This window comes from Halichoerus grypus, chromosome 9 (genome assembly GCF_964656455.1).
Source record: "Halichoerus grypus chromosome 9, mHalGry1.hap1.1, whole genome shotgun sequence".
Lineage (NCBI taxonomy): Eukaryota > Metazoa > Chordata > Mammalia > Carnivora > Phocidae > Halichoerus > Halichoerus grypus.
The window spans coordinates 131682229-131706658 of NC_135720.1; the positions used below are offsets into that span (position 1 = coordinate 131682229).

Here is a 24430-nt window from a genome sequence, read left to right on the forward strand (position 1 = left end):
TTCTATTTTCTTCTGTTGTGTTGTTTTGTTTTGGTCTTTACCCCCCAAACTGTGTGCCTGTGTGTTTCAATAGGAGAGGCTCTCCTTTGGCTGAGATCATTTCGACAGGCGGGCCTGATAACCCAGGCCAGAAGGCAGGGAGCCGCGCACTAGACTCCGGAGTTCCGTGGGAAGCCTAAAGAGTCTGTGGTTACAATAGAACCTGCAGAAGAGTGAGTCCTGAGATCACCTCTGGCGTCATCACCCCGACGCTGGGCGACTGGGGAAGCTGCGCCACCTCTCTGAATCCGGGTTCCTCTGGGGGGGGGGAGGAGCACACACCCCCTCTCCCCGCCGCCCCCCCCCCCCCGGGGGCGGGCCTCGCTCCCGCTTGCGGGGAGGGTCAGCGGGGCGCCGTCATGCGCGCCCGCGCCGTTTGCAAAAGCCCAAGCGCGCCGCGTCACGCGCGGGTGGCGACCGCCGCGGCCCCGCAGCCGCGCGGACTCGGGGCGCGCGGGGGCGGGGCCGTTCGCGGGGGCGGGGCCGGGGCGGGGGCGCCCCGCGGGTGGCAGGCGCGGGGGAGGGCTCGCCGCCCCACGCTGCGGCCGCCCGCCGGGGATTTCCCCTGGGCGGCGCCCGGGGAAGTCCCTGTGCGCGCGGGTATAAGAGCGCGGCGCCGCCGAGCGCGCCCCAGGCCGGCGGACCCCAGTCATGTCGCGCGGCTTCCGGCTCCTGCTCCTGAGCTGCGGTAGGGCCCCAGACGCCTTCCCCCCCGCCACTCCTGGCGATACCCCTCCTCTTCTCGCTGGCTCATGCCGCTCTCTCTGTCCCTCTTGCAGTCTGCAGCCTGGCGCCCGCGACGCGGGAGGTGAAGGTGGCTTGTTCCGAGGCTGTGGACTTGCCGTGCACCGTCCACGTGGACCCTCAGGGCCCCTACAGAGTCTTCTGGGCCAAGGTAAGCGCGGCGATGCCCGCGGGCTCAGGCTCGGCCGGCTCCGCTGGAGGCAGCGGGGGACCACCTCCCTTGGGCAGGCGACCCTGTGTAGCCCCGGCCGGCCTCCACGTCGCCGATCTTCCCGCGCGCCTTCCTTTCCCTCCCACCTCGCCCCTCCTCCCCCATCTAGGTACCAGGCGATTAGATTAGATTAGATTTTGTTCCCCAAGGACCTAATCCTCTTCCTACCCCTAAAGGTGGCCTGAGATGAACGATCCAAATAAGCCGCTTTGGAAGCGCAGAGACCCTCTTATTTGGATGAATTCTGGAGGCCACCTGTGGTTGTGGCCAGGAGGCCACGAAGAAAGCAGCTAGGGCAGATTTGGGTATCGGACAGGAGGCCTGTCCCCAGAGTTCTGATTTCTGGTGTCTGGGGACTGTGATGCCCAGAATTTGGGGGCAGGGAGGGAAGGAATAGGCACTTGGAGAAGAAGGACTAAGAGATCGTTCGAGATGATTTCGGCTTGTTTCCCAGGTGGGAGTTGTCTGTCAGCCATCCCCTTGGTGGGTTCCCCTGGCCCCTCGCTGGTCGCTGCTGCTTGGCGCTCCGGCAGGAGGTCCGAGAGGCCCAGCATGGGGGGCGTCTGGGGGGGGCGGCGTCCCTGTAAGAGAAGTGAGTTGCTCTGGGGCGTTTTTTTAAGGATGCCTCTCAACTGGAACCTTTTCAGATGCTAAGACCGCCGTTCTGGCGGCTTTGCCAAGCCAAGCGGTCTCTGGTCTTTTGCTCACCTCCTTTCATGAGGTTACCCACAACAGCACCTCTAGTTTCAGCCAAGGGCATGTGATATCCTAGCCTTACTCTGCAGCATCTGACAGAGGAAATCTCAGAGCTCAGGCTTTTTCGTCTGCCCTCCAAAAAAGATGCTTTAAGAACCTGCAGCTGCATCTGGCCATTTAGCAAGGCAGCACAGGACAGTGTGTGTGTGTGTGTGTGTGTGTGTGTGTGTGTGTGTGTGTGTCCGTCCTCTCCTGACCAGACTGTCAGTTTCCCGGACCGTGCTGCACCATTGCTTTTGTGTATTCTGCGCAGCACCCAGTGTTTGCCCTGCTAATTGCGAAGGTGCCCAGTGAATCCAGGCTGGCACTTGGTGAGTTCCGTGCACTGGCTACATTGTTGCGGCCTTGGAGCATTGTCTTGTGTAGCAAAGTAGGTTCGTGATTATTCCCACTTCATTTCCGCTTTATTCACTGGGGGATCAGAGAACGTCGGAATTCCAAAATGGTTCTTGTAGTAAAAACAATAGCACCCAAACAAAAATACTGGAAAAACATGATCGTTTGAGTGCTCATTCTATGCCAGCCTCTGAGGTAAATATTTACCTACGTTATCTGTTTCGGTCCTTCCAATGGACTTAAGAGATCAGTCCTGCTACTGCTGTTCCCATTTTACAGATGAGGAAACTGAGTCTCAGGGAGGGAAGGAATCCCCACTCACTGTTACACGGGTGGCTGAATTATGGGGGAGGGATTTGAACTAAGTAGTCTGATTCCACAGACTGAGTGCTCAGAGGCCTATCTTGATGTCTCTGTTTTCTACCTCAGCTACTTAAGGTAAAGAAAATAAAAGTGTCCTTGGTCTGGCCAAGCAGGGACTTAGTTATCTTAAAGAAGGGGGGGCAGGCATGAAACCATGATCCCTTCCCAAGACAAATTTAAAAAAGAAAATAATATTAATATTCCCAGGGGAGTAATTAAAAAGTATTCATGAAACAAGTAGATGGGTTTTCAGACTGTAAAGTTCCAACAGTGGTCAGGGTAAATCTTCTTGCACAAGGTCATTTGGAATGATGCAGTAAACCATAGCAATTAACCTTTGGCTTCTCCTTGGATGTCAGCCGATGATGTAACTCTGTAATGTAGGTGCTTGTTTATTGAGCATGGTTCTTGCGTGATTTACCCTGAAGGTGTCCCAAAACCCTGTTAAAAAAAAAAAAAAAGACAACGGTCTCTTGGCATTTTCTTTTTTTCTGTTGGTTCATGGAATGGGGTCACTGCAAAATCATGCTGTCGTTATTTTTTTTAAAGAGGGAGGTGGTGATCAGGTCCCGGTGGAGAGGGGAGCCTTGTGATGCCGATAAACGATTCAGATCCCTTGAAAACGAAATGCATTGTTCCTTCAAGTGCTTTTTAACAGGTCTCAGCATGTTCTGTAGATATTTATTCTTTGCCAGCCCAGTAATTATACTTTTGTGCTGATTGTGTTTGTACAACAAAAGTGGATAGAGTATTCTGGAAATCAGGTCAGTGGTGAAATACTGAAATACTTGGTTTTACAGAAGATTGAGCAGCTTGTCGTTTTTTCCCCACACCACTTTCTTGTAAAATGTTTCCGGGGACTGAAGAGGTGGCTCTGAAAGAGGACTTTAAGCCTGACGACCACAGCTGGTCTCGCTCCCGTCACCTCCCTCATCATCACTAGGGTGGTTTGTCAGACTGCACAGCTGTGGGCTCTGAGCTGGACAAGGGAAGCAGAGTCCCTTGGAGTGGGTTTGTTGTTGTTCTTGTTGTTGTTGTTTTTTGTTTTGTTTTGTTCTTACCATCCACCAGATTGATTCACATTCTCACAGGTCTTCTGCATATCACAATTACGGTTGTAATGACTCACAATTTAAATTTCCATGTACCACTCAGTTCACCCCCACCATAGGGCATCCTGCCACTGTCCAATTGGCAGTGATTACTAGTGATTACCAAAGGACCCATTAAACCATGTGTTTCTTATCATGTGCCTTTTACGGAAAGACCCAAAGCAGAGGGCATCCAATTAGTGTTTGTAATATTAGGGCGAGTGGGGAAGAAGCAGTGTCCATTTTATCTTCTGTTTCAAAGGCACAGTGAGAGGGGGCTGGGGGAGGTTTAATACAGACATGCACAGGGGGTCATAGGAGGAGCCAAGGGTGGGCAGAGATAGCCCAATTCCTGTTAACCCAACTCTTATTTCCCATGGACCAGTGTCATTCTAACTGGGATCCATCAATGGGTCCTCCTCTCATCTTTTCCTGCCCGTACCTGTTAAGGCATGGTGGGTGGTTGAGAAGAAATAGAAATGTGCATTCACATATCCATTAGAATAGTAGCTAAATTCAGCCTTTAAAGTTGTGAATTGATTGTGGTTGTTTAGGGAGGTATTTTGAGAAATTATGCAAGCAGACTTTGGTCCAGCACTCTTCTCCCATTGGCTGCAAGTGTCTTGCGTCAGAAGGCGTAGCATCATCCCATGTCTGCCAGGAGTAAGCACATCCATGAAAGGGCTACTCCTGGGCGCCTGGGTGGCTCCGTCGTTGGATGTCTGCCTTCGGCTCAGGTCATGATCCCGGGGCCCTGGGATTGAGCCCCGCATCGGGCTCCCTGCTCGGCGTGAAGCCTGCTTCTCCCTCTCCCACTCGCCCTGCTTGTGTTCCCTCTCTCGCGCTGTCTCTCTCTGTCAAATAAATAAATAAAATCTTTAAAAAAAAAAAGGGGCTACTCCTGTGCTACCGGCTGAGTGTAAGTGGGGTCACAGTCTCTTTAATGGAGCTGCACTAGTTTGGAGGGAGAAGATGATACTGGATGGAGTGTTTGAGCACAGTGGTGTTCGCTACTAATAATAACAAGTGGTTATTTATCAGAGAGATGTACTACCATCTTGTAGCATGCTAGGAGTCCCAAAAGCCTATGTTGATGCATAACGAAAGAGGATATATAGTGTCAACCTAGGATGATATTGTGGGGGTGAGGACAGAGACTCGTCACAAGACAAATGCCCTTTCCAGATTATTTCCAGCGGAAGGGAGAAAGGGGAAGTAAGACTGATTTCAGAGGTCAGTCTTGATTTTGGAATAGTGAGAAAAGCCCCCAGCTGTGGCAGATCATGGGCTATCCCCTGGCCCAACAGGGCTGGCAGAGAGCCAGTTAATGGCTTGCATGAAGCAACTTCCAAAGTTCAAGGATAGTCACCACGCAGATCTTGCTTGTTCTTGATTTGTTATGAAGCTGTCATCCGTGTATATTGCGAATCTCCTCTTCAGTGTGGTTGTATTTTCTGTCTTGACTATCGTGTGTGATGATGCATCACAAAGCAAGAAGCCCTGCGAAAGCAGAATCCTAATTAGTAGGCACTGGAGTTGATGAACGGTCTGGGCAGATGTGATCTGTTCGGCCACAAACGTTGATGGACCCGTGAAGGAGGCAGTGTGTGCCACTCACTAGACTTCCTTGATTCTAGAACTTTATCTGCTGTAAGATAGATTTAAGAGCATATATTTAGGAGAGAAAGGAAACATTTCCTATATTAAACAGAGAAGCCCTGAAACATTGAAATGTGAAAACAATGTGTGTGTGTGTTAGCATCAAAGGAAAGTCCTATGCTGCTTGACCTGGGGAATCACTTCTATGGGCTTTGCCTTAGGTCAAACCATGAAGGACATAAAGTTGGTTTTCAGAGGTCTCTTGTATTTACACTTTCATTAGTCAATATTTCTGAAGTCCCAAATGCGTTCCAAGTCCTGGGCCTCGTGCTGGCCATCTTAAAATCAGCTGGGAATTTTGCCGGAGGATCATCTTGAGCAAAGGCGTGACAGAGGAATCCACAAGCATTTTGGGGAACCACTGGGGTGACCAGTGATCTGGAAGGGAGAATTATACAGGAGAGGGTGGGGAGATGTTACAGAGAAGGCTGGGAACAGGTTGTGAGGAACCTTGAATGCCCAACTATAATGGCTTGAACTCCTTTTGGCAGCAAGGAGTCATTGAAAGTTTTTAAGCAAAGAGGATGACCTAATGACACATATTTGTAAAGAAGAGCATATTTCTTGTGGTGAAAGGCCCACTCTGATTCATCCCGGAAGATGAGTCCCAGAGGGAGGCCTTGTTCTTTCACTACAGCAAAATCCAATCAGGTCAACTCAGCCAAGACCTCAGCACATTTCTGAGATTCACCTTCCCTTCTTTCTTGGCCACCCGTCGTGTCCCATGGTTCTACAAACGAGTGGGTAACACAGCACGTGGCTGCCTCAGAGGGGCTCTAGAAGTCTCAGCCAGCTGAGAACGGGCCAGCACTGAGATTTTGGGGACAGTGACAAGTCAGAACAAAGTTGCTATAGTCTTGCAGGGTGCAAGAGTGTAGGGAGGAAGAAGACAGCTGGGGGTTAAACAGAAAGAAATCAAACACTTGTTTTTCGTGAATAAAAGGGGAAACCTAGGTCATGTGAGAAACAACATTATCTTATTTCTGTATTTGGTTATATCACTACACAAAGAAGAGGAAGTTGGGAGAAGGTCTCAGTGATGTAAGGGAAGGTCTAGCGTAGAGCAGGGCTAAAAAGAGATGCATTACCTAAAAAAGGGTTTCTTCATCTAAAATTGTTTGCATAAGCTTTTCCTGGTGACTCCAGCGATGATCCCAAATTGTCTACCAAAAGCGCTAGCTCAGAGCTAGACCCATGTACTTCCCTAAGATTTAAAGAACACCCATAAACCGACTTTGGATTTTTGGTTTTGCACTGAGGTGTAGCTGATTAAAATTCCTGTGTGGGTCATGTAGTATTTGTTCAGACTAGGGAGCCCAAGGCTTATTTCTATCACCTGGTGTTTTGTGGAACACCAACTATTGGTCTACTGCATGTTATGGTCCCAAATCTCTAAGAGATGATAGATTCCAGAAGAGGGGGTAGTTGGTTAGGATTATAGGTCCAGGTGGGGAAAACTCAGGAGAAAACAGGATGCCAGTTGCCATAAGCAATTCATAATCACCTTGGACCGGACACTCTGGGTCAGTTCTGGAGCACAAAAGTTCTAAATCAGATTAGGCCTGGATGTCTCATTCCCTGAGGAGAGGGGAGCATGTGAGCCCAGGGGACAAGTAGGGCTGGTCTACAGACTGTAGGAGAGCTCCCTCCATGCCACATTAATTTATGGGGCGGTTCGAGGTGTCCCTATCAGTGAGGACCCTTTCAGTTGCGAAGCATTGTAATCCAGTCAAAACTCGCTTAAAGTAAAGGGAATATATTGGTTTATATAGTTGAAAGGGCAGAAACTTTAAAATTATTTCACACTTCAGTTATACCTGGTGTTGTGGGTAGAATTATGTCCCACAGAAATATTATCCCTGGTATCTGCAAATGTGACCTTATATGGAAATGGGGCCTTTGCAGAAGTCATCAATTTAAAGTGAGATCATACTGAGTTAGGGTTGGTCCTAATCCAATGGCTAGTGTCCTTATAAGAAAACAGATACAGACATAGACACACAGGGAGAGCACCATATGAAGGTGGAGGCAGAGACTGGAGGGATGTGCCTACAAGCCAAGGAATGACAAGGATAGCTGGCAAACACCAGAAGCTTCTGGAATGAGGCATGAAACAGATTTTTCCCTAGAGCCTTCAGAGAGAGAGCATGGCCCTGTCAGCCCATTATGGGCTTTTGGCCTCCAGAACTGTGAGAAAATATATTTCTTTATTATTTTTTTTTAAGATTTTATTTATTTATTTGACAGAGAGAGACACAGAGAGAGAGGGAATGCAAGCAGGGGGAGTGGGAGAGGGAGAAGCAGGCTTCCCGCTGAGCAGGGAGCCCGATGCGGGGCTCAATCCCAGGACCCTGGGATCATGACCTGAGCCAAAGGCAGACACTTAATGACTGAGCCACCCAGGCGCCCCTTTATTATTTTTTATTTTATTTTTAAAATTTTAATTCCAGTATAGCTATCATACAGTGTCATATTAGTTTCCGGTGTACAACATAACAGTTCAACAGTTCTATACATTACTCAGTGTTCATCGTGATTAGTGTGCTCTTCATCCCCTTCACCTATTTCCCCCGTCCCCCCACCCACCTTTCCTCTGGTAACCATCAGTTTGTTCTCTGGAGTTGAGTCTGTTTTTTGTCTCTTTTTTTCTTTGTTCATTCGTTTCTTAAAAGACAAATATGGTATTTGTCTTTCTCTGACTTATTTCACTTAGCGTAATACCCTCTAGATTTATCTGTGTTGTTGCACATGGCAAAATCTCATTCTTTTTTATGGCTGATAATATTCCATTGTGTGTATGTGTATGTATGTGTATATGTACACACACACCACATCTGCTTTATTCGTTCATCTATCGATGGCCATTTGGGCTGCTTCCATAGTTTGGCTATTGTAAATGATGCTGCAGTAAACATAAGGATGCCTACATCTCTTCAAATTAGCCTTTTCCTCTTCTTTGGGTAAATACCCAGTAGTGGAATTACTGGATCATAGGGTAGTTCTGTTTTTAATTTCTCGAGGAACCTCCATACTGTTTTCCACAGTGGCTGCCCCAGTTTGCATTCCCACCAACCGCGCACGAGGGTTCTGAGAAAATACATTTGTGTTATTTTAAGTCGCTCAGTTTGTGGCGCTTTGTTATGGCAGAGTAGGAAACAAATAGAGCTGGATTTAGAGGTTCATGAATATCCCCAGGGCTTGTGACTTTGTCCCTCAGCTCTTCCTTTCTTCATATTGGTTTTATCAGCAGCCTCCATCCGCATGGCAGGGAGACTGTGGCTGATAACTGCAGTCTTGCGGAGCCTCTCAGGATCACGTGCAAAGGAAAAGATTGTGCCTCTCTTCTAATCTGTCGACAAATGTCTGCTTATATTTAAGTGGCTTTGATTGGGTCATGTGGCCATCAGAGCGGTCTCTCTGGTCAGATGTCAGGCCTGAGTTACGTGTGTCTCCTCCAGAACCAGGTGTAGTGACCTCTGAAGGACGTGAATCAGTGCTCATAAGACTGCCCCTTCCAGGTCCCGCGGGGACCCACGAGATGCGAATGGAAGGAGGACGCGTGGCGTGAACAACGAATGGGCAAATCCCAGTTCCAACGGGTTTTGCCACATTTATTATCATGATGCTTTAGAAAATTCAGAATGTTGTGGATATTTTCGACACATTGTGGGTTGAAAATAATTTCTTTTTAGAGCAGAGGTTGGGACTTCTAGAACAACTTTGCCAGGGAGGAAACGGGCAGTTATCAGCAGTAAAGAATAACCGAGAGCGTGGATAGAGTGCAAGTTATCAGATATAACAACAGCTGCTATGACCAACATTCCCTGCACTTTCATGTATTTTCTCTTTTGATACCTAAAATAGCTCCGAGTAGCAAGTAAGAGAGTCACAGGTGGGGAAATGAGACTCAGGGATGAGGTGCTTTACCAAAGACGACCCAGCTCACTGACCGTGAATCTGGACTTTGGGCCTTCGATGCCAAAGCCAGTGCCCTTGTAACTCCCACATTTTCTCTAAAATTTACTTGTTCCCTCAGCAGATGCCTTTTGAATAATTCCAGTGTGCCGGGAACTATTTAGAATGGGATGGGAAATATGTGGGCTGGGAAAATGAGAGAGAAGAGTAACACGTTTAGGGCTCTCTGTGTGATGGACAGACGCTATGGCCTGTGATACACGCCCATCATCACGGTGTCTTCACACCCCCCTCGTGAGATACAATTCCCCCCCGTGGCCGCAGAGCAGACGGGAGCTGCTGGGTCAGCTGGCCGAGAGTAGAACTAGCCGTGGTAGGGCTGGGCTTTGCTTCCAGGTCCGTTTGACTCCAAAGCCTGTGCTCTTAATTACGTTGCCTCTGCCATACTCATAACTCTCTTAGAAGCCATAAATTCAGCTCTGTCTGTTAGACCCAGTAAATTTCACAGTGGAAAATCATTTTTCCAATAAAACTACACTTAGAAAAAAACGATGTTAATGCGCATACATTCTACCCTCATTATGACATCAACCTCCGAGCCAAACTATTTTGCACGTTATAAAGAGCTGTTTTTATGATGAATGAGGATTATATTGGCACTTTAATTGAGTTAGAAACCAAGGTACATGAAAGTTAGTGCATGAGAAATGCAATAAAGAAAAAGCTGTTCAATGTGATTGGAATATATCAGATTACTTTCATACCACCTTTAAATACATAAAGTCCATACCTTTAAATACGTTTAATCAAATGTTGGATTAAATATTTAAATGTATATTTCACACACATTTTGCTCCTCAAAAAAATCTCTTCCTTTTCTTTTAGTTTTCTATCACATTCTTAACAGATCTCCTGTATGATAAATTTGAATTCCAGGTTTGTGATCACAATTCTTTCTTTGCAACAGGATGGAACTATTGCTCTTTTATATTCAAATATGGTAATCTAGAAGGTGAGCATGTACTTGGATAAAATTATTTAAACTGAAAAAAAAATAACTTCCAACAATAACAGGGTTTTTGATTGAAATATCGGTTCAATTTAAAACATATTAATTCTTTATTTGATTTCTTTTATTCTAGTTCAGATTTATCCATCACTAAAATAAACACTTAATTCACTTGCCCTTAAAATTCATACTTGTATTTGCTTGCTTTAGCATTCAGCAAATTAAAGAGTTTATTTAATTTGGGGCTTGTGGTTTCCTTAAGGTCAAATCTCCATTTTAGAGAGAGAATATCTTACTTAAATTATTTAGTCACATCGAGGGCCTTGAGACAAATCAAATGTCCCACGGCTTTCTGAAAATGAGATGTCCTGTATTTTACCCTTCTCTAATCCAATCAAAAATATAGAATTGTCAGCGTAAGAGTTAGTGCATGGAGCGTGGATTTTTAAAACATAATTGGGATGAGTGTTTTGAGGAATTAATTTGCCCAAATCGTGTTGTGGTTTAGCGCACTACAATATTAGCTTTGTAAAGTACGCATTAAATAGTCCCCATCAATTATGCTTGGCTGTGAATGAATCCGAGGGTTCCTTTTGTTATAAATTACTATTTCCTAAAATGCTTTTGCAGAGAGGCAATGAAACACTTTCAGATTTGGAATGTTTAAAGAGCTGCTCTTTGCCAGTGGTTGATTTTGAGCCAGCTCAACTGTTTATAAGAACTCATAAAACAAAGCAAAGTTGAGGATGGCCCATTTGCTGGTTGCTTCGTTTCCCTCTTTCTGAAATTCTCCTTCGGTTCTTGACGGTGCTGCTTTTCGCCACAGTGGACTCAGCTGATAGCTGCTTGGCCACAGAACTGAAGTTGATGATTTGAACTTTTGCATAAAGAGTCTCTTGGTGTTTCTGGTACCTGCTTGTATTTTGAGCATGCAACGTTAACATAAAATCGACAACGATTTTTGCAGCTGTAGGCAAATCCCAGACTCCCCAGATGGAGTCACATGAGAAGATCTATCTTGAAATGGCATAAAGAAGGAGGAATAGGCATTGTGTGTAACTACAGCTTGAAGCTAGAGGGAGTGTTCTGAAATATTTCCAAGTGCATTGTGTGAATTCACAGAAGATTTTGCTGTGGTTGGTCACCAGGCAAAGACCGCTGCTCGTGACTTGGGCAAGGGTTCCCACGTTCAGCCCGTAGTTTGCTCAGTTTTCTGGGCCTTTCAGGAAGACCCAGGAAGAGGCCATTGGAAGCTGGCCCCATGAGAACTGAGATATTTTGCCATGATCCCACGGATGGCTGTGATGGGTCAGTAAATCAAAATTCTGCAGGTTGCTTTGGGGTTCTTTGTTTTGCCTTTTGAAGCTAACTAGAGGCCTACTGGAGGTTTTGCCACAGGCCCGTGGAAATTTGACCATCGAATAAATGCCTTCGCTGTTGATACTGCTGATTTTTAAAGTGAATTCTTTTCTGCGGATAGGCGGAAGGCATTCGCCAGCCTATTCTCATCACCTGCACACACTCACTCCAGCCGGTTTGTCAGCCGGCAGGAAAATAGGGCCACCTTTCTGTAAATAAGCTCAGTAGGTTCTGTTTCCACCCTCTCCAGAGGGCTCCGTGGTTTGGATCTTGACTTTCAGATGGGTCTTTCTGAGTTGAGGGGAGGGGTCACTGGATGGGACCAGCGGCCCCCAGGGAGAAAACCGGAGATGGATACTCTCAAAATGATTGTTGCAACCAAGTTTCCGTCCTTTCAGATGCAGGATTTCTAGCAAGACAGGGTCTGGTGAAATCTATTAGAAATAAATCTGAGTTGATGCATTTGGATGTTAATTCAGAGAAGAAAGGCAGGATGAGACAGGGAGGCAGCAAACACTGGGCTGCGTTCCTTCAAACTGGCCTCGTGGAGGTGTGAGGGTGGCTCTCGGGACAGACGGACCCTGGAGGGTCCTGGGCACCTGCCCCTCAAAAGCTCTGGTAGGAAGGAGCCCCTCAGCCAGGCCGCGGAGAAGGGGGCAGGGCGTGAGCACGCGATGAGACTGCAGTTCGTGGTTTAATTAGGCTTGAAAAGGGGAAAACTGGGCTAAATTAGATGTATTCTAGAATCAGTTGTATGGCTTGAGTCCCCCCTAAGTTTCCTTGGGCACTCCTTGTTTTTTTTTTTTTTTTTGCTTTATTTTTGAACATCTGAAGGCCGCAGTCTGTAGATCCTTGATTATTTAGGAAGGAAGCTTTCAACACAAGAAGAGCCGTCAAGAAATGGGGTTTACTTTCATAGACTCTGCCTGAGAAAAGCCCTTCGTCTCAGCCCCGGGTGCCGGCAGCGAACGGAGCGGGGTTTCTTGCGGGAGCCGTAAATCTGCCACCAGATGTCTCTGCAGCCCGCTCCGCAGAATGCTAACGAGCACCGGGGTGGGGGAGGCCGGAGCCCTGGCTTTCTGGGGACCTCCAGGTGCATTCCCTCACGTTGTAAATGAAGCAGAAGTCGCCCAGTGTGTGGTGTGTGTGTAGTGTGTGTGCAGTGTGCGTGCGTGTGTGTTCTTCCCTGAGCTGCCTGGGGCTCCCCGGGCGCCTCCCCCCCCCCCCCCCCCCGATTCCTCGGTTCCTGACTTCCCCGCGCCGACTCCCCCTGGCCGGCTGCCAGCCCCGATGAAACACAGGGAAAGGGGGGTGAAGGCAGGGCGGTGACCGCTGCTGACCGCTCCGTCCTTCCCGGAGGTGGCTCGTTGGCACTGTCCCAACGCTAGGGACAGGTAGGGAATGCCACCGAGGCCCGGGCTCCCTGCTGGTCCCCGGCCATAGGGCCAAGGGCGAGGGCTGCCCCCGCGAGCCCTGAGAAGAACAGTGACTTGCCTTCCCGTTTGTGTCACTCGGTTTTGGAAGCTTGAAAACATCTCAGTGGAGGACCGGCGGGCAAGCTCGTTAGGCAAACTAAACATCTATCTGGGGGAATAACGGGACGGTTGCCTAATCTTTGGAGCACTAGATGATGCAAAGACCCCACCGATTTGACCAAAAAGACAGTTGAGGGAGAGACACCCAGCCAGATGCGCGGGGCTGGATTTGGCGTCTCCCGCCGTCAGGCTGCTCTGTGCGGGTACAAAGACGGAAGCCGTCAGTGTCCTTCCACGTGCGCTTGGCATGAGCCGCCCAGGATCTGACACACACGGTGTGCACACAGCCTTCCTGCCCCGCTGGAGAGTCAGCCCGGTCCAGCCTGCGGCGTCACGCGCGGCCCCACGCATACCGCGGGTTTGGAAGGACGCGGTGCCCGTTTCTAGGAGGCACGGCTCGTGCAGCTCCGTGCTTTTCGCTGAGTCGTCGGGCCGTAGTCCCCAGTTTAGGAACAGTTCCAGATAAAGGGCCGAGATACTAAGGATCATTCAGTGGGTGAGTTGGTATCTGAAGAAAACAAGAGAACGTTTAATACAGAACAATCGGCCACAAAATATGACTCAGTGTGATTCATGCACTTCATCTCGTCACCCTCGTCCACACGTCGTTCTTGTTGGCGGCAACACTCTGTCCTTTGTGGAGGCTGGAAGCTGGGCTACACAGAATCATAAAATGCGGGCCTGATCTTATTCCAGAAAAGATAGAGCCTGAAAGAATTTTCATAGGTTTTCTCCTTCTCCTCCGAAGGTCACACATGCATAGTATTTTGTTTTAAAAAAACTAGCCGAGGATGGATGTTATGAAAACAAGAGGCAGAACCTGGATGGTGGGGGGGGGAGGGGGGCGCATTTGCAGGCTCTGTCACGGCGTGATGCAGTGTGATTCTTTTCCAACAGCTGATGGAGGGTGGCCAGGAGTGGACTGAGGTGCCCCAGGAGGGGCTGCAGTACCCCTGGCAGAAGGAAGACTCCTTGGAGGCCCCCGCTGAGGGGCTGTACTTGAAGATCCAAAACACTAGTCGCTGCCACACGGGGACATACAGGTGCACTGTGGAGGAGCTGGGCGGGCAGAGAAACCAAAGCGGCACTGTGACCTTGAAAGTGACAGGTGAGGTGACCTGCTGCACCTGTTTCCTCCTTGCAAAATGCGTGTGCACTTGCACTAGGCCCTAAAACCCTCTCAACTGGAGTCTAACTGGGAGCTTTGGATCGCATCCGTGCCTGAAAGCTAAATTCTCCTACAAGGATGTCAGAACTTTTTCTGCTCCTTCCTTCCTTCCTTCCTTCCTTCCTTCCTTCCTTCCTCCCTTCCTCCCTCCCTCCCTCCCTCGCTTCCTTCCTTCTCTCCTCCCCCCTTCCTTCCTTTTTTCCTTCCTTCTTAATAAAGACAGATCTACCCTAGTCAGATAAATGCCAAATGTAGCCAAACCACTAATCAGGGTGTTGTTTATTCATACAAGAGTCCTTTGAAGCAAATAGGAAGTATCCAAGACTAATTTTTGGAGAAAGGGTATAGTCCTGAATACGTCAGGCTACTATAGGGCCTTTCTAACCTGGGCCTTTCTAACCTGACCTAAGGGGGCTGCGTCATGTTGCCACCTTTTTACCACGAGAACAGCATCTTCCTCCCATTTTGGTGGTGACTTTGCCCAATACCTCAACTAGGGCCGAAGAAAAAGGACACAGCGAGACAATAATGTTCCAGTGACAGAACACACATTTTTGCTCTATGCAGTAATACCAAGAATTGAGCTCCAGGACGAGGATTATCTCTTTGGATTTCTTTCCCATACTTTTTCCTTATGGAGCTTAAAATATGCCTTGCATTTGACTTTTGCCTAGCGCTTATTAGTGGTGGGGGCTTGAAATGACAAACATGTTGTTGTCGTAGAGTTTCCTGATTTTTGTACCATAGTGACTTTTTCCTTTTATTGGGAATCTAAAAGGAATCTGACTTAAGAGAATATTCCTTTTTTCACAAGAACAGGATCACTGTGCTGGGCTCAGTGTTTGGATTTGGTTCACTGTTACACACGCACACCCCTTATGCCCTTCTCAATCTCGAGCCCCTTAGGCTGCTTTGTTGGTCTTCATGCACTTGCTACATCCAACACAGCACGCTCTGTGCTGATGTCCGCGGTAGCCAGCACATGGTCGGCTGCGTGTGAATATTCACGCTCACACGAGTGATGGAGGGAGAGCAGAGAGAGGAGGCGTGTTGTGTGGGGAGCGGAGCCACGAGAAACCAAGAACAGCTGCTTTCCTCTCCTCTCCTCTCCTCTCTTCTCCTCTCCCGACCACGTTGCCTGCAAGTTAGTTGGTTAGACTCCAGAGTCTCTGGGATCGGGTTCAGCTCGGAGCAATGCTGCTCATTAGTGTGTGACCTTGGGCAAATCGCAGTCCTCGCATCTCTAAAATGGGAGCGACTGCATCTCCAACATGTGCTTATGGTGACGGTTGAGGGGGATATCGCACTAAAATGCCTCGCCCCATGCCTGGATACACTGAGTGCGGGATAAAGGTTAGGAACCGTTAGGAAAATGGCTCTCCACCTTTCTTTTCTCGAGTCACAGACCCTGGAGGGAACCCATCCCTGCCGATACTCAGGAGATGCTGAATCCAGCCTCAGGGGTTGCCAGCAATCTCCAGGCCCATCCCGGCCCCAGGGGAGGACCTCCCCAGTCATCTGCACTCCACCTGCCCCTGCCTGGGCCTTCTAGCAGATTCAGCACATGTTGGATGTCATGTCTGAGTGAGGAGAAGCCGCCCTTGCTCTGTCTGCTCCTGGGCTGTTGGGCTCCTTCTGCCTTTGTGTCCCCAAATGCTGCAGCCACAGTCTTTGGTGGCCCCCTGGGAGCCCCTTTGCCCACCTTTGCGGCGGGCCTTGGCGGAGGAGCTTTCAGGATTCTGTAGAGACGTGCTGACTTCTTCACTCGTAGCCCGGCAGCTCGCCCGCCTCGTTCCTTCATCCCCCGGCCTCCTGCGGGTAGAGCACCTACTATTCTCCACGGCACAGATTCACAAATGGTGCGTCACCCAGTGTGAAGGCATCAGAGAAGCCAGGAAAGGCCGGGCCTCTGAAATGGAGGCAGGTGGGCCACGGGGTCAGTCTGGCCTCGGACTCCCGGCTCTGCCCCCGGCCTCACTCCCTCCGCCTCTCCGCGCCCCGAGCCCTTCACCTGTAAGATGGGGGTACTCACACCTGCCTCCAGTGATCAAGTGAGATCCGTAGGCCAGGCCGGCTGCACACGGCCAGGCACAGGTGCGAGTGAGCGCCAGCCGCCACGGTCACCGCTGTTGCCACCGTCCCTCACGCTCGTGTTCCCGATGGCCCAGACGGGAGCTTAGGAGCGGGAGACAAGCAGGACGCGAAAAAAGCCGGCGCAAAGCATTCTTAGCTTTTTATCATGGTCGCAAAGTCCTGTTAAACGGCCTCACATGTTCCTCATGTTTTGTTTTGTTTTTCTTAAGGATGCCCTAAGGAACGCAAAGAGACTTTTCAGAAATACCGAGCTGAGATTGTACTGCTATTGGCGCTGGTTGTCTTCTACTTAACACTCATTATTTTCACTTGTGTAAGTATCTTTTTAAAAACACCGATTATGATGAAAAGATCACCCGGGGCACCAATCCGAATATATTTTGTAGACAGCGTGAATCATTTAATGGTGGCGAGAGATGTTCTTCCCTGAACCTTGCACTTGCCGAGGCACCCGCACTGTGAGCTCATTGCGGGAAGCGCCGGGCTTGTTTTCAGTCTGCTTGCTCTGCGCAGAGCACTGCGAAGAGAAAACAAAGTAAGGTGTGCGAAGGAGGTTTGAGAAGGCCCGGGTGGGGACAGTGGTGGAGAGTGCAGCACCCACCTTCCACCATCCTGGGGCAAAGGCACCACTCTTGCCATAGGTTTGTGAGCCCGTGCAGCCACGGTGGTAGACCAGCCTCCTTCTCCTGACCTTGAACTGTTTCCTCCTGGTGGGTTCTCTCCTCTTACATTTTCGGAACTTCCACCCACTCCTTGAGAATTAACCCCGAGAAGTCAGGATAGTGGGGCCTGGGGTGCTTAAGTGTCCTTGACATGCCCTTGAACTGTAGGTAGCAGGCTCTCCATCTTCAAGACCCTGAGCCTCTTTCCGCATGGCCACGCGCCTGGATTGACCAAAGTTGTAGGGGAGCAAGGCCAGCTCTGGGCCTGACGCACTAGGAAGCGGTCTGTCCCATGTGTCCCAATAGCATCAGGAAGGACAGCCTACTCAGGGAACAGGACAGAGCTCACCCAAGAGCTGTCCCAGGGCCAGTTCTTGTCACTTATTAGCCCCCTCTACTTACATCCTTGCCTCTCTGGCCATGGACTCATCTCTTGGGTGCTATTTTGGCTATCAGCCAATCCAGTAAGCACCTACTGCACAGGCATTAAGCTAGGCACTGATAGGGGACATCAAAAGGTTATAGGACATAGCTCCTGCCCTCAAGGAGCTTATGATTTGGTCATTAGAGTTATCTGCACACAAGATAATTAGAATTACTGGAGAGAAATATTAAAATTGAGTGACTTTAGTTTCTTGTTGGCAAATGCCTGTCTCTATGGGCAGTGATTTTCCTCGTAGGTAACCAACAGTAGGGGCTTGCAATGGCCCCAGCCTGTAGTCAGGGCATCCCGTGGTCAGTTTGGAGTTGCCAGTGAAATAGTAGGAGCCCACTTGTAGACTGAGTGAGGCTGCCAGAATGAGCTGGCCAGCCAGCTCTTAGGGAACAAGGCATTTTCCCGATTATTCATTTCTCGACTTACCTCTTTTACTTTTCAGAAGTTTGCACACCAACAGAGTATTTTTCCAGATTTTTCTAAGCCTGTCATGGAACGAGCTTTTCTCCCAGTCACTTCCCCACAGAAACATCTGGAGCCAGTGACTCTTCACAAGACAGAACTGGTATGAGCAGGATTTCTGCAGGTTGTTTTTCCAAAAGTCAAAGAAGGCTCAGTGGTACGCCTGGACGTCCCCCAGGACAAGAGAAGAATGAGCCCCACACTGAAGAAGGCATCCTGCCTGTGAAGTCCTTCTGAAACCCCTGACAGCGGGTCCCAGCCCACTTTTTGTGAGCAGGACTTCGGAAGCCATTACGTGACCACGTAGCATGGGGCCACCTGCAGGAAGTCCCTAGTACTGCTGCTTCACAACTACCTTTCTTAGCATTTTCCTCAGCTATCTGGTCAACCTCTTGGAAATCTTTTCAGTCATATACAAGCTATGGTGAGACGCAATTGGAAGAGGGTCTTGGGAAATACAGATGCCCGGAGCTGGCCCTGTGATAGACTCTTGAGGACCACTGTCCTCTGCACATCTGGGAAACATCTCTTTGAATTTGCTTGTGTTTTCTTGTACTAGCCCAGATGGTTTATGTCTGGGAGAAATCGACAGGCCAAACTGTGAGACAGTGGGGAATATTTAGCAAATAATTTCCCGGTGTGAAGGCTCTGCTATTACTAAGGAGTATTGTGTGTACATAGAAATAACAAGTTGATGAACTGTTCCCCAATGGGGCTTTTTCATCTGTGAAAGACACCCATAAAGAAACAATAAAGAAGAGTGCCACATTTATTTTTATATCCATAGATACCTGTCGAAGGATTTGTCTTTTGTTCTCCTTTTGAAATCTACATCTATGGTTAGGTGTCAGGGCTGATGGACAAGTGACCTCAGTATGGAGTGTGAGTGAGAGGTCAGAGAGGTCAGAGAGCATGACCACAGGACAGCCAGCTAGGTGATGATCTGTTGGAGATGCTGGACCAATCATGCAATCTGGGTTCTCGCCCCGGTTGTCCCACTACCTGACTGTATGATCTTGAATAGGGTCCTCATGATTTCTACTTTCTCAGTTGTAAACCGAAAGGTTGTTGTCTGAGTTGATTGCAATAATGTATGTGAAAATGCTTTGGAAAAGCATAAAGCACTATAAAAATTTGAAGCTCCGTTGGGTCATTATCCTTGTTATTACAGTGGTGTTCTAGGCATGAGAGAATGCCTTTCATTTTTCATGTTTTCCATCATTCCAAACAAAGAAGGCCACAAATAAGCCTTTTCCATAGTCTTCTGTGAGTTCTTTTGGGGAAGTGAGGAGGTCAGGTCAGTGACACAGCAGCCGAAAGTACTCCAAGATACGGACACACAGGAGCCACTGGGCCGTGGGGAGGAAGGAGTCCACAAAATGTTACATTGACATTTTGACAGTTGTTGGGTTTCTCTTATCAAACTTGGCCCTTTCCCAGCTTGCTTTCCAAAGAGATTTTATCCCATTAGTAGTGTGTGCATTGCCCACACTGATGTTAGGGAGTCAGAGGGAAGCCAAGGTAATGCAGTGTTCTTGCTTTTTTGTCATACCCTTCATGTCATGAAGTGACTGCATGTGAATAGGGAGTGTTTTTCTTTTTTAGATTTAAAACTACTCCTAAAACTTTGGGATCAGTGCTAGGATGTCTGTAAACTAGTTTGAGAACCAGAACCCAAGATGAAATTCTGGAGATATAACATTGGCTGAGCCCTTCCTCCGAGAGAGAGGGCATTTATGGCTGGCAGACCTCTATGAAGCAGCACCCCCTTGTGCCCAAGGATGCCCTGAATCCGTCCTTGAGTTGCCTTGCCACGAGGATGTCCATGACCAGCTGGACCACATGCGTGACTGCTGGTAAGGGGTGAGGGATGGAAAGAAGGAGGGTCTTGACTTCAGAAGGATGTGGACGGTCAGGGTCTCTGCACCTGGGATTCCTAGTGTTTCGCTCAAGATTTGCAGATAGGTCCATTACCCTCAAAATGATAAGAACAGTCTAGTACAAGTGGCTGTAATTGTTGTAAAAGTATCATAGGTGACTCCTCTTTGGAAAATGGCTCTTTATAAAGATGAATGCTCATAAAATGTCTGTAAAAGCTGTAGATTCCCTTTCAGTGGCATCAACTCCATTCTCAGATGCTTTCCTAGAAGTGCTGGGGAGCCCATTGGCATGGTAATCACAAGCTCTCAAGCCCAGCCTCAACACTTACAAGTTGTACTTGTAAAACTCTGGGTCGTGGACTGCCTTGTCTGAGCCTCAGTTGGCAGATCTTTAGAATAAGAATAAGAATAGCATCTGCCTAAGAAGTTTGTTTTGAGGATTAAATGAGGTAATAGGTCTAAGAGCTGAGCCCAGGGTCTGGCAAATAGTAAGCCTTAGAGTAATATCAGAGCAAGAAAGAACAAAAAGCAGAGAAGGTGACCATGAACCTTTGACAGACAAAGTGGTTTTGTCAAAAGCAAGGAATTGACTTGGTGTAGGAGTCGTGTTGCTTTCAGAGGATGAATACACAGTGAAACCAAAAGCTTCGTGGCCATTGGGATTGCAGTTCAGGAAAGACCAGGGAGGGGGCCGCCCCCATTAGCTTGAACTGACTCGAGCAAAAAACATGATGGAGATATGAAATCAGACTCAACATTTTGCACCTAGTGTTTGGAATGAGAAAAGATGTACGTGTGTGTGTGTGTGTGTGTGTGTGTGTGTGTGTGTGTGTGTGTGAAAGAGAGAACAGGGTAAGGTGGGTAGGGCAGAATTTATCAAGGAGAGTGAACTGCCTTGATTGAGGAAGGTAGATGATCACGAACCATATTTGTTCTTTGTCTCCACTGCCCGGGAAAGCTTTATTCTCAGGACCCTCTTTGGTCTATGGAGTTAGATCTAAGGTTCAAATAATTTCACCTTGGGATGTCCCAAGACACCAGTACAAACATGAGTATCAGCACCACATCTTTCCAAAAGAAGGCCTGTGGTTTTTGTTTTCATAAAAATTCATAGCAGGTTTCATCATGGGAAACACTGAGCTGCACTCACAGAACCCAACAGAGCCCGATTATTTGCCAGGGTTGCAGGAGAAGGGATCCAGCCACAGCCTGTGGACATAGAGTATGTGGGGCTCATGTGTTCGACCCCATAGCTCAGGGACAGTGAGAGCCTCAGAATAATGCCGTCTGGTTCTCCCGCCCTTCCCTCATTGGCAACTTTATTTGGCTGGATTAACTGGATCATTGTCTGTACTCCATCTTTCCTATGTTAAAAACAGCCAAAGGCCTAAAAATCCTAGGATAGGAGCTGTTTGCTTAATTCAACAGCAATTAGCCCTCATAGTTTTGCAGCTGATTGTGTGCAGAGCCAGATTTGATCGAATTGGTTGTTAAGATACAATCAATCAGTTCTTTGGTCGGATTCTATTATTGCTATTTATTATCCTCTTAAGACTAAGTGTGTTTATTTTGTAATTTTCATTTTTAAATCGCATTCGAAGTTCAAATTCTACCACCTGTAGGATTCTACCACCTGGAGTGTCTTGTGTGTATGTGTGTGTTGAATGGGTAAAGTTAAACATTAAGTGTATTTGCTGAGCATTTACTCTGGACAAAGTACTATTGTAGGCATTCTCTGAAATACTCAGAAGAAGCAAGAACACCCTTCCTTTCAAGGACTTAAAATCTAGTGGAGGGAGAAATGAGCCTTAAGCTGTAAGCACAGCGACCTGTTAACATGAGGCAAGTAAACAAAGAAGAGTGGGAACATAAACAAAGGACTGTAGGAGGGTCCAACTTCATGTGGGAGCTCCTTAGCAGGCTTTAAAGAACTGATTCCATTTGAACTCAGACTTGAAAGATAAGCAGGATTTTGAATGGTAATAATGGGTAAGGAAGGGCGGTAGGAATGGCGAAGACACGATTTCTAAGGCAAGAGGTAGAGCACACTCTTGAACAGTGAATTGCATGAGAGTTCTGTAGGCAGAGGGCACCCAGAGCCCAGGTCCCATAGGGAGGAGGCAATGAAGGAAGATAGAGACGTTTTTGTAGAGAATTTGTATGGTGGGGCAGTATCGAAGGATTCTGAGCAGGGCAGCCATAAGATAAGATCCATTTCCAGGACGATAACCTGAAGGATGAAACAAAGGAGTTGGAGGAGGTGGGAAGCAGGAAGACCATCTGGAAGGCAAAGAAAGGAAAGGAAGCCCAAAGAAACACAGCATGGATAGGAGAGAAAGGGAGGAATGGAAATGAGCTAATTCTTATGTGTTGTCTTTTCTATCTTCACTCCTGGGTTTGCTTATGATCCTAGCTGCTGTAAACTTGGGTCTGCTTTCTTTTTTTAAGATTATAGAACAGGAAGAAAGAAGCTATCCCTTCTATCCTGATCTTTCCATCACAGGTTAAACTTGAATCATCTTAGACCACAGAGAAGGGCCTCGTGTGTCACAGCTGATGCGATAGCTCATAGGACTCTGGTGGTGTTGTAGTACCAGATGTTGCATGGGTAAAGCTGGTTTTATCCCTCTTTTCACCCACTTCTGCCTCAGTTTCCCTGTCCCAGCAGAACAGTCTGGGTTTTCCCCTTATGGAATCTGATACTATATTTGGTCCGCAGTTGGTTGACTGAGGAAACACGGAGTACATCATCTGAGCTCTGCAGGTGGACGTTTTCCTGTGCTTACAGCCACATAGCGGACGTAGGCTTCTTTCATTGGGTCCAAGCCCTTAGACTTTTGTCTGGCTGATGACATGTTACATAATTGCTCCTTAGCAAATTTTTACAAATAAAATCTTCCGGCAGTTGGCAGACGGACAGACCCCGCCAACAAAGCGCCATGATAAACCAAAAAAGATACCTTCCAGGGAGCCCAGTAGGTGGGGTGTGGCTAGCGTGGGGTGGGTATGAATACAGTTACGTGGAAAATGGTGCCACGTAACATGGCTGCTTGTCCCAGAGCTTGACAAATGCCGTACAAACCCCATTCTGTCGTTCAGAGACAAGGCATTTCACTTGCAGACCTAGTCTTTCCTTTCCACTTCTTTATGTCGTTCTCCCCATGGGATCCCAGGCAGGCACACAGTTAGGTAACAAAGGACTATCAGGAAAACATCATCCAGGTGGGCTGTATTTGTTCCCGTGGTTCCTGAGAAGTTAGGGTGAAGGGAGGAGGCGGAACTTGGACCCTGCCAGCAAATCTTCTCTTCTTTTCTCCTTTCAATGCACGAACATGTACAGAATCCCTCTGGGCAAGGGAGACAGACCTTACTTAGTGGTTCATTTAGATTCTGCATGAATCTAAATTCATGTCTTCAAGGAAGATACTGTTTTATTCTTCATGGTAGGAGGGGCGATTTCTTCAAATTGACCATTTTCCCCCACTCACTCTTTTCCGAAGTAGCCTGTTTACAATCTCCTCTTGTAGATTATGGTACTTAGTAGAGACAAGTAGAGAGAAATTCAGACACTGAAAAGCTTCAAGACATCCCGCAGAGTTGGAATGCTTTTTACAAAGGGGAAAAAAAAAATCTGCAAATGTGTATGTACTTGCTTCTCTCCCCGCAAGAGCCAGCTGGACAGCCCATAAACGGTTCCTATTCAGGAACAACAAAAGCCCGTGTCAGAAGTCAAGGGACAGGAGGCTGAGAACTAATAATAATTTTGCACTTACACAGCAGTTTTCATCCGAAGACCTCAGAGTGCTTTATAAACATTAATTAAATTGCCCTGCAACCCCATGAGATGGCTGTGTATCAGTATTTCCAATTTGCAGGGGGTGGAGGGAGGAGAGAGGTATGCATGGAGTGAAGTTGGAACCGGGCCATGCAACGATGCACGTGGCTTGTGGACTCAGAAATAGCAATAGGATCTCGTCCCCCGTGAAGCCAAGGCTAGGGTCATGCGCCACGGTACCTGCTGGGCTGCAGAGGAGATGGTCTGGCAACCGAGCAGCTTTGGACCCCTCTCCTCCAGTGGGAGCCACCTTGTGCACAAAGTGAACAGGGTGCCACCTGCCCTGGGCTTGAACAGTGTGGACACATGCTTATCACCGCACGCCAGGCTGCTGTTACTATAGACTCATTCCTTGAGTGGCACTCGGGACGGCAGGTCGGGTTCCCCAGAGATGCTGCTTCTGGTTATCTTGCAGTGCAGCGGGGACAGTGTTGTGAAGGATTGTGATGTCCACTCTGCTCAGCAGAAGAATTCCATGATCAATTACTGATATCTGCCCTGCCGGTGGGAAAAGTTATTTGCAGGTTGAATTGTGCCCCACCCCCCAAAAGATACATTTAGGTCCTAACCCCCGAGTACCTGTGCACATGACCTTATTTGGAAATAGGGTCTTTGTAGATGTCATCAAGTTAGGATGAAGTCATATTGGATTAGAGTGGGTCCTAAGTCCAACGACTGGGTTCACGAGAAAGAGGACGTTTGGACACAGACTCAGAGAAGGCCATGTGAAGGTGGAGGTAGAGATTGGGGGGATGAGTCTAGGAGCCAAGGAATGACTAGGTTTGCTGGCGACCACCAAAGCTAGAAGAGGCAAGGAAGGAGTCTCCTCTAGAGCCTTCAGAGGCAGCATGGCCCTGCCAACACCTTGAATTTCAG

The 24430-nt window shown here is 48.1% G+C and overlaps 1 protein-coding gene across 2 annotated transcripts; it reads left to right on the forward strand.

Moving 5' to 3' along the window:
- The first annotated feature begins 545 nt into the window (after positions 1-545).
- On the forward strand, positions 546-18982 carry CD83 (CD83 molecule). Of its 2 annotated transcripts, none has more exons than XM_036100148.2 (5): positions 546-727; positions 819-934; positions 13915-14125; positions 16489-16592; positions 17823-18982. In XM_036100148.2, exons 1-5 carry the CDS (start codon positions 691-693, stop codon positions 17946-17948), a joined length of 594 nt encoding a protein of 197 aa, XP_035956041.1. In that variant the 5' UTR covers positions 546-690; the 3' UTR covers positions 17949-18982. The 2 variants fall into 2 exon arrangements, with proteins under 2 accessions (XP_035956041.1, XP_035956040.1); XM_036100147.2 differs by having other exon boundaries at positions 549-727; positions 17820-18982.
- Positions 18983-24430: the final 5448 nt, after the last annotated feature.

Excerpts from the sequence above, each read along its gene's own strand:
- CD83 (XM_036100147.2), top strand. The coding sequence starts at position 691 with ATGTCGCGCGGCTTCCGGCTCCTGCTCCTGAGCTGCG. Across the intron at positions 728-818 it reads GCTCCTGCTCCTGAGCTGCG|TCTGCAGCCTGGCGCCCGCG; the intron begins GTAGGGCCCCAG and ends TCCCTCTTGCAG. Across the intron at positions 16,593-17,819 it reads CACTCATTATTTTCACTTGT|AAGTTTGCACACCAACAGAG; the intron begins GTAAGTATCTTT and ends TTTACTTTTCAG.